The 14,060-nt window shown below is 47.3% G+C and overlaps 1 protein-coding gene across 1 annotated transcript in view; it reads right to left on the bottom strand.

Annotated features, from left to right (window-relative positions):
• Positions 1–12,373, bottom strand: part of PRKCH (protein kinase C eta) — a 113,886-nt gene extending 101,513 nt beyond the window's left edge. The window contains 3 exon segments of the mRNA XM_039552558.1: positions 11,897–12,163; positions 12,165–12,202; positions 12,205–12,373. Coding sequence (XP_039408492.1) covers positions 11,897–12,163; positions 12,165–12,202; positions 12,205–12,256 — 357 coding nt within the window. The 5' untranslated portion in view covers positions 12,257–12,373.
• Between the last annotated feature and the right edge of the window lie 1,687 nt (positions 12,374–14,060).

Raw genomic sequence — 14,060 nt, 5'->3', positions numbered from 1 at the left:
ATGGGAAAGCACAGGGCTGATGATGGTTTAAGATGAAGGAGGGTGCATATTAGAGATTAGGAAGAAATTCTTCCCTGTGAGGCCCTGGCACAGGTTGCCAAGAGAAGCTGTGGCTGCCACATCCCTGGAAGTGTCCAAGGCCAGACTAGATGGGTTTTGAGCAACCTGGTGTGGTGGAAGGTGTCCCTGTCCATGGCAGGGGGTGGAACTTTGATGACCTTTAAGGTCCCTTCCAACCCAAACCGTTCTGTGATTCCGTGAACTGATAAATCATTAACCAAAACACAAGAAAAAACCATCCTGGCATCAAGCTTTGACCAAAAGCAGATAAAGGGCCCCAGCTGCCCCAAAATTCCGCCCCCGCCTCTTCTTCCGGCCGCCACCACTCCTCTGCAAAGGCAGCACAATGGACGGCTGCTTTCACACGACTCCAAAACCACAGCTAACAGCCCCCCACACGGACTCGTCTGATGTTTGACTGATGGTTTCTTCAGCAAGCTCAGCTGTGAAATGGGGTAGGCAAGAAGCAGAGACACAAGCAGGAAGCTCTCCACCTCTCCTGCTGCACAGCGACTGCCCATGGGGCAGAGGAGGGCAAAAACCTGCTGGTTGCCCTCCTAGATCTGCCCTGTGCCAACTGCCAGAGCCCACAAGTCACAGGCCTGCTGAAAAAGTGCTCCACCATGTTTAAACACAAAACTCTTTCCTAGACTGGGTGACTTTGCAAGTATTACATTACCCCAGATGGAAAGGTTCATACTAGCACACGAACCTATTTTGTCTACAAGGGGCTGAAAATCATTCTCTGAGGATGTGCAGCATAGCCCAAATTTTTGAAGATTTATTCCTGAGCCTCCAGAATCCAGGAGTCTGCTCTTCATTTCAACACTGTCACTCCAAGAGGATGACAAGCCCTAAGGATGTGGATACAGGGAGTCTTGGCCTGCAGAGACAGCTCCTCTACAGTAAATATGGGAGGGGTTCCACTGTCCTTCAGGTAGAGCTGGAGATCTCAGCCTCAACCTGTGGGAATGCACCAAAGAAACTTTTATCTATTCCTGTACCATTTATTTTGTCTACATCATACCTTCTTTGTCTCTCAAAGGGAAAGAATAAAGCCCCACTGCCTGGGCTCACTAGCACAGCTCTAGACCTTGCTCCTTTCTTGGACATGACCAAAACAAATTTGATGATCTAGGTTTTGATAAACCATTCAGCAAGAAGAAAGTGAAACATGTTCCTTTCTAGAATCAAGGAAACAGGGAAAAATACCATCTTTATTGACATGACAGGCTAGATGTTACTAAACCTAATTATTTGAAAGCGTGGTCAAAATTAGTTCCTATCATTAGGTATTGATAGGATTATTGTAACAGGGGCTAATTTTTGAGAGGAAGATGGCACTGCTGGGTTTCCACCCAGTTCTGCTCCACCCTAAGGTGAGAACAGCTTAGTTGCTTGTAGAGTAGCTACTAAATGACCATTGTATGTCCCAAATGTATGTCCCATTACATTCAAGAAGACTACATAAACCAGCATTTCTTCTTAGCTGCCACATCACGAGTCCCTTGCAGAAACAAGGGACAGAAACTTCTAAAAAAGGAAACTGATCACAGGGTCATTTTCAACAGTCTCCAGTAAATCATCCTCTCTCACAAGCCAGTCTTGTACTTGGGAAGTACCCAAAGCTGGACTTTTTACTGCTACTGAGTAAGCACATAATGAAGCAGTAAGCATGGGGCTCCGTGCTGAAAACTGATTATCAGCAGCAATACTCCCACCAAGCCCTGTTAGGAGATGGAGGCTCACCCTACACACTCAACACCACCGTAGCTTTTGTATTAACAGTGTGTTCCAATGAGTAGCTTTGACAAGAAATCCCACCTTGGATTTGGACCACATGGGAGCACTTTCCTCACATGGTTGTATTTTCTTCCAGGCTCAGGAGCAAACTGCCTTAGAGAATAAATTTTCATTGAATATATTAATGTGAGATGCCTCAGTCTGTGAATAACCCAGATAATAAACTCATTGACAGAAGCCAATTCTTTCCTTTCTCAGAGCACCATGGGCACTCGCTGTGCCCCATAAATAATGTACAACCCAGCCATCATTATCAACTCTGGTTGCATGCAAGGAGGAGGAAGGAAACGTGTCCAGTTCTTCTCCCAATTAGCCAGTGCAAAGCTGGCAGCGTAACTCCATCGAAGCCATGGGGAATCCACTGACGTAAACCTGACTAGCAACAGCAGACGCAAGCACCAGGCTCCTGTTCTCCAGGAATCTCACAGAAGAGACAGGCAAACTTTTTAAAAACAAGTGAGAAAGGAAGAAGGCAACTTTCACACTGATGTTATTAAAAATTGATGCCAGAAAGAAGTGAGGTATGGAGAGGTCCATGTGTGTGCCAGCTTACAGGTGAGGGGAGGGTAACATTTAAAGCATGTAAAATTTAAAAGAATTGAAGGATACAAGACAGAACAAAACATGCACTAAATCAATCCCAAATTTCACTACTTGGAATTCTATTTTTCCTCTGCTCTTCAGCCCTGGGGAAAAGGCCAACAAGCTATATGTCCTTGTTTACCAAGAAAATAAATGCAGGACAAAGGAGGAATTCAAACAGAATAAGCTAGTCTTTCATTAGTCATTCCTGATTTAGACAACCTTTGTTATTCTGAAGGAGCAAAGCCCAGAACTGAATACATTTAGCATGGGATGAACACACTGACCAGTCTAGGTGGAGAGAATTCCTCTAGGAACTAACCCACACGTGGACAAGCCAGCTCCAATGCTATCAGCGACAGCACTGATTTGCCAACTATTTTGTCAGATAAAAGCACTTTGGAGCACAGACATCCCATGCTGACTTTTATTGTCATAGTGAAACTGTCATCCCCTTTCCTATCCTGACTGTGGAGCCAGCCAGCTCCAGAGAACTGCCACAATCCTAAATGATCCCTCTGACAGTGCACTTCTCTCTCTGACTCACATCCACAGCACTCAGCACCACTACAACTGGTCCTGCTTGAACCTACTACAGCATCTATGAAACTGTGAATGATGGCAAAGATTTTTCTATCCAAAAATGACAAAAGGATTCCCAAACTAAGACCACTTTGCTATCATAGAAGGTTTAAGATACTAAATGAGGCAAGTGGACATGTGCATGAAGACTTTAATTTACATGGGATGTCTTGCTTACATGACAGAGTAAAATTAAATGCACTCATGAGAAAAAATGCGAAAGACCGTGCTATGCTAAAATGCAGACTAATGACAAGGAATTAAAGAAAAACAGAAACAAGCAAAGGCAAAACAGAAACCACAGAGCAGGCCAAAGAGCGAGAGAGGGCTAGAACCCAGAGGTGCTGTAGAGAGGTGTGAGCTGCGTTTTCACACCAAATGAGACCAGCTGGCAAGTCAAAACCCTGTCTCCGAGAATGGCTGACATAGAATATATGAGAGAAAGGCAAGAAAAACACCTCCATGTCAGATATGGAGCTACCACCTAAAGCCTCTCCTCAGCCCTTGGATGCACATCATCAGACAATCTGTCACTGTGATTCTTACTTTTAGATGTGAAGTCCTGGGACAGCAGAGACACACAGCCTGTTTCTCACATCCTGTCCCTCAGTCCCCTCATTCTGAGAGATTACTGGGCTCTACTGATCTGTTAGGTGATTTCGCACTGCAAATGATTTTACTGATTTTTTTAAACATACAGCAAGCATGCAATATTCATACAGCAAACCACACATTTAGAAATGTGTCTTGAATGGATGTATTTTCCTCCTTTTGATAGAAATATCTGTATTGGAGTAAAAAGTTAAAAAAAAAAAAAAAAAAAGAAATTCCACTAAGTCCTAAATACCATTCTCAAGCTCCCAAAGCTACCCAACTCATGTTTCTGCACCAATACTTCATCTCCTGCCTGTTCCACAGAAAGATCTCTCCTGGAAGGAGTCTGGAGAGCTGCCACTGTATCACTGATACAAATACAGCCATACAAATACACTCATGAAACTTAATACTTATGAAACTGGGCAGGTGAACACCAAGAAAAAATCCTCATGTAATGTCATCTAACAGATTCATACCTCCTTCCCTCCTTCCTCCCCTGCCAACATTTTTCTGTCCTAGCAAAGCTCCTGGGTAAGCACAGCCACAGCAGCTGGGTTTTAGGGCAGTCTGAGCTGTGCTGACCCGAAGGGCAGGTCCACATCACATGACGGAGCACAAAAATTCCCATCCAGAGCCACGGAGGTCCAGCAGACAAGTGAAAATCTTATCCTAGACCTGACACCCCTAACACCCTGTGGCTTTGCAGCCCAGGATTGCCATCTTTCCCAGGCTAGGCTTCATTGCTCTGCAATGTGGCACTCAGAGGAGACAGCCCAGAGCGTGACACCCATCTGTCAGACAGCACACAGGCATCCCATCTCTGCCTTGAGGGCTGCATCTCTCCATCAGGACACAGATCACCGGTGGGCTAGAGAGCACGAGGCTTTCTGGAGATGCAGTGGGTCTCACAAGGAAGTCAAAAGCCAAAAAAACCCCTGGCAGTTGCCAGAATGACTTTTCTGCCTGCAACCTGCCCCACACTGGAGGGGCCCCAGGACAGAGCAGTGCAGGGTGCAGGGCCATCAGCCGGTCAGACTGCTCTGGCAGCCTGCGGGATAGATCTGGACATCGATTAGATTCCTCTGGTCTAGCACAACAAGGGCACAAAAGGTCTTGCAGGGGCAGTGAAAAAGCAATTTTTTCCATCACCTTGGGCCCAGGACAGACGCTGAATATCAAGAGCATGGGAGTTGCTGAGGGATGCTTGTTCCCACACGGCATCGCACTAACGCGACAAAAGCTGGCTTACATCTGCTCGTGGTGCTGGCTTTAAATTATAGCAGGACAGTTTCCTCAGCAATTGACCTCCCTAAGTGATGAGAACATCTCACGATATCAAAGCATAAAACAGTATCATTGGCACTGCAGAAATACAGTTGTTTGTCTGGCTTACCCTAAGTGGCTTAGCAATGTTAATTGGACGCTTCAGGATGCGCTTTGTTTTAGATACACAGTTCTTATCTTTGATATTATTATTACAAAGCAGGCCTTTCCCTCACAACCAGCCAGGGATCTTGTACCAGCACAAGGGCATGGCTTGGGAGAAGAACAACCACACAGTGACCTCCACCAGGACACGGCGCCAGGTAAGTTAGCCAGGACTCCAGCCTGGGTCACTGCATGGCCCCACAAACAGCACAGGGGTGGAGCAAGCAATCCGAGCAAAGACTGCTCATCCTCTCCAGAGGAAATTAAACTTGCAGCATGGTCTGACATGTCTTAACTGCATGCCTAAATAGGATGAAATTTGGGAGGCAAGAAGGTGCGATGGCTGATCCAGAGCCCTTATAGAAGCTGCCAGTAACTAATTTCATGTGGTAACTCTTCTGCTCATCTTCTTCTCCATAGTTACACAAAAGGTCCCCAGTTTCCTGATTGTATTAACAAAGCACAATAGCTAAAGCCTAAAACATGAAAGGAGCTTTGATAGTTTGTGAAGAAAGGGTGGGAGTCTTATTCACTTCAGTAAGGGATATGTTTTTCATATTGAATTACCCTGTAAATCAGTAGACTTTCTAATAGCATTTCAATAGCTTAAATGGCCCCCTTGATGATCCATTCTGCAGAGTTTATTGCCTATAAGCTCAAAATGGCCAGAAACCAAATCATTACTCAGAAAATATTCCAAACAGAAAGCCTCTGACAGCCTGGGTGAAATGTGCTTTACTGAAAGACCTGTGCAAAAAGCTAAATATAAACCACCAAAAGGGTGAGGCAAGGCCTGCGGGATGCAGAGCTGGGGACAGAGCTTCCTGGGGTGCTGGGCTCACTTGTGCTGCACTCACCCTGCTGCCCCCTTCTCCTCCTCACAGCCTCTCTGCAAAGAGCAATCCCGAGGCTGCAGGTTCAGGTCTGCAAACACCCTCTCATGGGCTTCTAACACGACCAACGCTGCCAAAAGCAACGTGGGCATCAGCCCTTGGCTGCCTCTTCTCCCTCCAACCAAGGCTTTCAACTGATCCAGCAGCAACAGCATCAGCAGGAATGTAAAGGTACCCCTGGCATCAAAGTCAGTCCCTCACTCCAGCCAACCACATCAACAAGGGCTTGACAGAATCACAGAACAGTTTGCATTAGAAGGGACCTTAAAGACCACCTCATTCCACATCCCATGCCATGCACAGGGACATCTTCCACCAGACCAGGTTGCTCCAAGCCCAATCCAACCTGGTCTTGAACACTGCCCAGGACGGGGCATCCACAGCTTCTGTGGGTAACCTGTGCCACCCTCACTGTAAAAAACTTCCTCCTTATATCCAATCTAAATCTCTCCTCTGTCAGTTAAAAGCCATTACCCTTTTGCTGTCTCTTTGTCAAAAATCCTTCTCCAGGTCTAGTTTAGCCCCTTTAGGTACTGTAAGGTGCTATGAGGCCTCCCTTTGGCCTTCTCCAAGCTGAAAAACCCCAACTCTCTCAGCCTGTCCTCATAGCAGAGGTGCTCCAGCCCTTTGAGCATCTTCATGGCCTCTTCTGGACTCCCTCCAAAAAGTCCATGTTCTTCTTTTATTGAGGGCCCCAGGCATGGATGCAGGACTCCAGTACATCATTCCAGTCACCTTGAGGTGATTGCCACTGCACTTGGTAGCAAGGTCACTGCAGCACCTGATTGCCTGCACTCTGTCCTGCTTCATCCTGCATTCCCAGAATTCTGGCTCTGCCCCTGTTAAGTTTGTTACCATTTGCTCGTGTGCAGGAAGAGATTAAGACAGATGAATGCACAGCTGCACAGAACTCTCTTCCTCAGCCCCAGCCCCAAGTGAATGCAGTGACAATGTCTTTGAGAGGACGGGAACACTGTCACTTCACTGCCCATATGGCTGCCCCATTACAACTCCAGAAAACCTTGAGAGCCAAACCCACATCTTGCTGCACTCAGTTCAAAGCCAGGACATGAACTCCAGTCCCATGCACCCCTACTGACACCAAGCACTGGAAACTGGCTCTTCTCATACTTTGGTCAAATCTTCCCAGCCAAACACACTCTCAAGCAAAGTGCCCATGTTCTCCAAGGATTCTGACAGTTGCCAGACAGGCCATTTATTGGGGAGGAGCAAGAAACAGCTTAGCTCCACTTCTGATGCTGGAACAGGGCAGTATGTGTGCAGCTCTTTGTGACAGTCAGCTTCTCATCTGCCTCAATGAGAACAACTGTTTTTAGCATCACACCCCCACAGACTATTAAACACCTGACAAATAGCAACAATTTTTCCCTTACTTATTACAGCCTTTGCTTTAGGCCACAGGGCACTCTCAGGCAGCCGTGGTGCATCAGACTGTTGGCATTTTGAGGGGTCTGTTCGTAGGGCCAAAGGACAACTAAAGGAAAAAAAGAAAAGCTGAAATCCCGGTAGCTTTCAAACTCATCTTGCCTTCTGCAGTGGGTGTTTCTCTCTGCAAGTCCTATTCAACATAATAACTGCATATCAGCAATAACAATCACTGAAACAACTTAAAGCTTCCAAAAAGTTAGGGAAAGAACTCATTTTACACAAGTCTAACTAATATGCAGTGTGACCTTCACGCAGATCAGAGATCTGCACTACGTACACCACTGTCATGCGCATGGAAACAGAAGTCAAATGTACAGATAACTCTTGCTCTTTATCTCAGCCTGCTCCTGCCCTGTGGAAGGAGACACCACTTATTTCAGCTCTGCAAGCTGCAACCCATCTCTACAGTTGGGCAGACACAAAATACTGCACCATAAAATCCTCTGTCAAGAGTTATAAAGTATTTTGGCTTCCTGAAGCAACTTTTGCCCACCTGGAGAACTTGCAGCCAAGCAGGAGTCAAAAGAAGCAGCAACCATATCATACTTGACCTGCAGCACCCTGGCTCTCTGCCACAGTCATGATGCTCTGGAGAGAAATTGACTTATTTTTTAAATCTTCAACTTAACATTCAACAAATACAGTTGTATATAAGCATGGGTAAATACAATTATTTCTGCCTCAAAAAAGAAAAAAATCATAGGGAAGGATACAGGCAAAAGAGCTGAAGTGAAGGAACGCACAAGAATTATTTGTTTTAATCTCTTCCTGCACACAAGCAAATGGTAACAAACTCATCAGGAAGTTGCGACCAGCTCATTAATCTTATAGCCCATCTGTTATGTGATTTCCTTCAGTGTACTCTGATGATTTGCTATTCAAGATCAAAGTTTAAATTTCTACTCCTTGTTAAAGTCTTAGAAATTATGGCATCTCCACCCAGGGACTAACAATTTTTACAACTGTGGTTAAATAATTCCCTTGTAACAATGCCATTCAGTATCTGTAAAGAGTGTTTCCCCAAGGTTAAAAATTACTTCAGCTACTACATAAAACTCATAGGAATAATCCTATGTATTGTAAACATCTCCCATTTCAGCTACACTGAGCACTCCATTTGTTTCACTGATATAGGACAGCTTTCTATACTGCACTCAGAGACAGTCAGACAGGCGATAATACCTTTTAAAGGTGCATATGCCAAGTAAAAAGATCCTAGCACAGGCTAGTGCAGAATTAAATGCTTTTAAGAGGCAAGTTTCAGCCCTGATGTAAATCACAGCAAACAGCTTCAGAGAGCAGCCAGCTCAGTTCCCTCCTGCCCTGCACCTCGTCATGCGCACCTGTGTAAAACAATTCAGGTTTGCACAATCTCACACCCACACAGGCAAATGCCTACCAGAGACAGAACATGGCACCGGAGAGATCGCTCTCAGCTTTGACTGCATTAAAGAATGCTGAAGGCAAAATGGCATTTAATTGACAATGTTAATGAAAACTCCTGTGCTGAAACCTGACAAGTAAATATAAGGAAAGGGAAACAGCAAGAAGGATCTTGAAGTTAATAAGCTCTTAGAAATGTCATCTGTGGAAAATTAGTCAAATGTGTTTAACAACTTATACGCAAATTAGAAGATATCCAGACCACGCTAATGTCGTTACTAGAAAGACTTCAGAAAACAACCAAAATGGTTAGAAGGAAAAGGGTCAGTTTTGAAGTCTCTGAAACACAAATTTTAAAGCAAACCATGAACAGAGAACTCTGTCCCAGCACCCAGTGGGATGACTCAGGTGTATAAGCATTACTGATGAGACAGCTCATGTCCATACACTTACTCATCTGCCTAAGTGTTCGGGGTCATAATTGCAGTGATGTACCTGCAAGTCATCTGGGAAGCACCAACTCTTACACACCAACTGCTCCTCCTTGCCTCTCGCTGAAACTTCCTACAGTTCTCACAAAATGTGCTGACCAATGTTACAACTAATCACTTTTTTTTTTTTTTGTCAGCAGGAGAAAATCCATGTTTATAAACAGAGCAGCATGAGCCTGAGAGCTGACACCAAGACTGTGACAGGTAATTCCTGAGGCAGCCAACTGCCCTGCCGTGTTTGCCTGTTATCATTCATTTGGAGTTTACCAAAACACTGTTTTCCCTTGTCTCTGAAAAGCGAACATAAAAGTTCTATTTCAAATCAAAACGAAAAACTGTGCACAGCCAAGTAAGCATAAGACAGATTAAACTTAGGAGGATTCATCGATTTTCCTCTTACTCAATTCATTCCTTACTTGCCTATCTGTGCTTTTGTTTTGGGGATGGAAAAAGGAGAGAAAAGAAGGATTTCAGAGTAGAGGTGTTACAAATCATCTACATGCCCCTGTGCTGTTTTGCATTGTGCCAGCAGTTCATGGACCTTGGGTTAGTACAAACCAGCATTTCCTATCCTTCTGATTACACAAACTCCCGTGACAGCCTTGCTGGATTTATCAAGACATATTAAATTATCAGGGCAAGATGCTGTTCCCTGTCATCATGTGATCCAGGCTGCACGCTATGCGAGATGCTAACAAAGCAAATCAGAAGGGAAGGGAGAGAGAAAGGCAAGAGAAGACAAACATTTGCTCATTCCCCACTAAATCCACCCCAGCTATAAGTTTTAGACATTAATTTCAAGGGAGAGCAGCAGCTCTTAGCCTCTGTCTACATGCCCAGATACAACATCAGTTTACATCAGTCTAGTTAAAAGAATTCAGTGATTTCCCACCCCCACTGCACCCATCAGCTCACAGGTACAGGAGTTCATAAAACACATGTCTATCCTGCAAGGATTAGAAACTTCTTCCTCACCAAAGACCAGATGAGTATTTCAGGCCACAGACTGCATCTGCCCTAAAAATCAGCACTGCAGGATGGACTAAATGAAAGAAATGTACGTGCATCCCCACCAGCAGCAGTACTATGACAGGTATTTTAGTCATGTAAATAAGGCCACCACCTTTCCAGAAGAGCAGTCCCATCCCACATGTAGCCAGCTCCAGTGTGACCACGACTCCAGCCTCCCAAGAGGATAGGGCCTCTCTCAAAAGCAAACATCCCCAGCAATTCAAACACCAGGAAAACCCTCAAAAAAAGCCAGTGCTCTATCCCGAGCTCACTCCTTTGCCTTGCCTATAGGGGTCTGTTCTGTATTCGAAACTGGTGTAGCACAAATCCCAGGAGCAGATTCTTTCCAGGGGGACAGGTAGCCTGGGAAGCTGGGCATGCATCTACCAGGAAAACCCCATGACCTCAGCTCTGGCTGGGCTGTCAGGAGCAACACCTCAGCCAAGGCTTTGGAGAGTGGCTTGGACCCTTCTGTCTGACACAAAAATGGCATCAGGGACTGTCTGAGAGAGAACACCTTCACTGCATGACCCTTACACCTATCCATAAGGTACCTAAGTAAAATTGCCCCAATATACATTTATTAATCATTCTCTGTAATCACCCCAAAGGTGTAACATCACACCTCAGCCACAGACACTGCCTGAGAGCAGAAAGCCCCAGCATTCTCTCCCCTGTGATAGGATCAAGATGTCTATCTGTTCTCTACACTGTCAGCTCTCCTTCCTCAACGTCTGATTTTATTGTGGTGGTTATCTGACTGCATATCCTGAACTTCTTGGCCTCAAAAACTTTATACCCATCACATCCTTGAACGTTCTCAACTGTTCTGCATGTTCTCTCCTCAGAATAAGTGCCTTTTTTTATTAACCTAACTCTTAACAGCAAACTACCGTCTGGATCAAAGCAATCATCCCCTCCTCCTTTACAAGACTGGAAGCAAAGGCACAACTTTAGAGCCTGTACTGTTTCTCTCACCATTGAGACTAAGCCATAAATGAGGTTTTCCAGGCTGCATACAAGTGACATTTACCTGGAAATAACCTAGAATTAGTTCAGAGTGAAACTGCATAGACCCAGAGCAGTGGTGTATGTAACAGACACAAGACTAGTCCTGTCATTCTGCTAAGAAGTCAAAGAAATCCTCATGCACACATCAAACTATTGTGCAAGCATGTGTAGAGCTGGGCAGAAACACATCCAACCCAGGTAACCAAGTGTCCAAGTGCACCTCTGTGTGCTGAGCAGAAGGAGAAAAGGGGCACCTTTGTGTGAATTTGCTGGTGTAGTTTGCAAGTTATGTATTACAGGTCTTCTCTCTGCTCGTCTACAAAGAGGAAGAGAGACTTCACAGACCTCCACTACAGCGTCTTCACCCTCAAGCTACCACAGCTGAGGCTTTCTGTCCTTAGGGTCCCTAAGGAACAGCAGCGTGAGCAAACGTGAGGCAGAGGGGCACAAAGAGATGCATGAAAGAACACACCTGTGTACCTGCAGACACACACCGGGTGCGTGTCTGCGGCACAGGCATGCAAGGACAAGCCCCGGCTCCACGAGCGCCCTTCATTCATTCCCAGAGGAGCTCTGCTCCGGCTTCTCCTCCGGACGGGTACTCACCCAGCCCTCGAAGGTGTCGCTGGGGGCGGCGGAGCGCAGCAGATCTTGGAAGTGCAAGGTGCAGTTGGCCACGAAGTCATCGTAGCCGATGGGGGTGTCGTGGAAGACGGAGAGCTCGATCTGATGGCCGTCGGTGACCGTGGCCGAGAACTCCTCGTTGTAGGTGGGTTTGTTGGTCTTCTGCTTGGTGCTGGTCTGCCCGACGCGCACCTGGTCCACGCTGACGGTGACATAGGGATCCAGGAGCTGGTAGCCCTTGCGGAAGAGGCGAGTGCCGGAGGGACCAGCGGGTGGGCTGCAGCCCACCGCCTCCCCGATCCGCACCTTCAGGTACCCGCTGAACTTCATGGCTCCGGACATGGCCGCGCCCCCGGGGCGCCGGGGAGCCGGGAGGAGAGCCAGAACCCGCTCCCGCCGGGAGAGGCAACCCAGCCTCTCCTGCCGGGCCGGCGCAGCCCCGCCGCGCCTCCTCAGGGGGCCGGGCGGCGGCACCGCGCCCGCCCCCGGGCTCTGCCGGGGCTCCGGAACCGCCGCGCCCCGCCCGCCCGCCGCCGCCGCCGCCGCTCCGCCGCCCGGGCCGGGCTGCTCCTGCTGCGGGGAGCGCCGCGATTCGGCTCGGGGACACCTGGGCGTGGGGCGCGGGCGGGGAGGAGCCGCGAACCCGCGCTGCGAGGGCGGGATGGGCGGGCGAGCGCTCGGCTCTGCCCGTCCCGCTGCAGCCGAGGCGCGGCCCCGAGCCCCCGGCGCGGGGCGAGGAGCGGCCGCTGCCCGGCCCCGGGAAGCGCGGCGGGGACACAGCGCCGGGGCAAGCTCCGAGACACCCCGGAGGGGCTCCAAGCCCCTGTTCAGCGGTTCTGGGGCTGCACCCGCCGCTCGGACCTGCGGCCCCTCGAACACGCGACCCAGAGCATCGCTGCCTCCGCCGCCCGCACCTCGTCCGTGACAACCGGCGCCTCCCTGCATCTCTCAGCCGGGAGAACGTGCGCGGAGAACATAAGGATGTGTTGGCTTTGCCGTATTGTAACAACTCCGCCGTTTGGGGGTTAATTGAAGCTGATTAACGTGCCTGGCATTCGGCTTGCAGGGTTGGTTTTAGGGTGGATTTCTTCGGGGGTTTGATCGCACTTAATAAAGTCGGAATTTAATTAGTTTTAATTGCTTTGCAGATTTCACAGGAAAGCGGTGTGAACTGGGTAGGGAACAATGAAATCCTGCCTTCCCGGTGGCACTGCTTAGCCGACATCATCTGAATTAGGTTGCACTCCCTAAGATGCGGTCCTTTGAGTGACCCCACCACAGCTGGATGGTGCCAAGACTGGCTGACAGTTTGCAGCCTTTTTTTGGTGTGTTTCTTTCTTTTTTTTTCCTTTACTTTTCCAGACCTCTCCTCTCACCTTCAGCTCTGCCGTCTTTCACCTTCCTTAGCAGACTGCTTCTGTTTTTTCCTCACCCCTTTCCTCCTTTGCCCCCTTTTCCACGTTGTTTTCTTCTTCTAGAACTCCCAAGTTTTGCAGGAGCACCAAGCCAAGGTTTCTTCCAAGCCTCAGACAAAGCAGGTTGTCTCTGATTGCCTCCTCTGGAGAGAGCAGGTGGAACAGGTTCAGTAATGTGATCACTCCTCACATGGAACCAACTGTTCTGCCAGAAAAATTTGTAGACTCTTAAATCAGACTTCTGACAGGTCTCCTTTCAGGGCTTTTAAGTTCCTTGATCTGTCACTATTAACTGGAAAAGAGAAGTGTTTAAGATTTTTTTGAACTTGGTAAGGACAGCTCATCCTCAGGAGGAATACAGGCTTAGTCTTACAAATTGCCACCCCAGGTTCTGGGATTTTGTTTCCAGGAGTGACCAGCTCCAGATCTTTTAACAGCAGGTACAGCCAAGTAAACACAGAGTACTCCGTTCTCATAAAAGACTTGAAGATTTAGGATTTTTGTGTTGATGTTTCTTCTGAAATTAGCTGTGATCATTCTAGGCGAGTTTATTTTCCCTGGTTTTAATCTTCGTACCTTCTTGGATTCCGGTATCCCACAGCAGTGAGCTGGTCAGAAATAAATATTTCTCTTTACCAGCTGTATATCTGCTACTGCTTTCATGTCTGGATTCACCATTTCTTCTTTCATGACACCATAAAATAAAAAAGTCCATCATTCACTTTTTCAAG

This window comes from Corvus cornix, chromosome 5 (genome assembly GCF_000738735.6).
Source record: "Corvus cornix cornix isolate S_Up_H32 chromosome 5, ASM73873v5, whole genome shotgun sequence".
NCBI classification, from domain to species: domain Eukaryota; kingdom Metazoa; phylum Chordata; class Aves; order Passeriformes; family Corvidae; genus Corvus; species Corvus cornix.
Note: the sequence above shows the minus strand (reverse complement) of the source record. Positions and strands in the feature narration are given on the sequence as shown.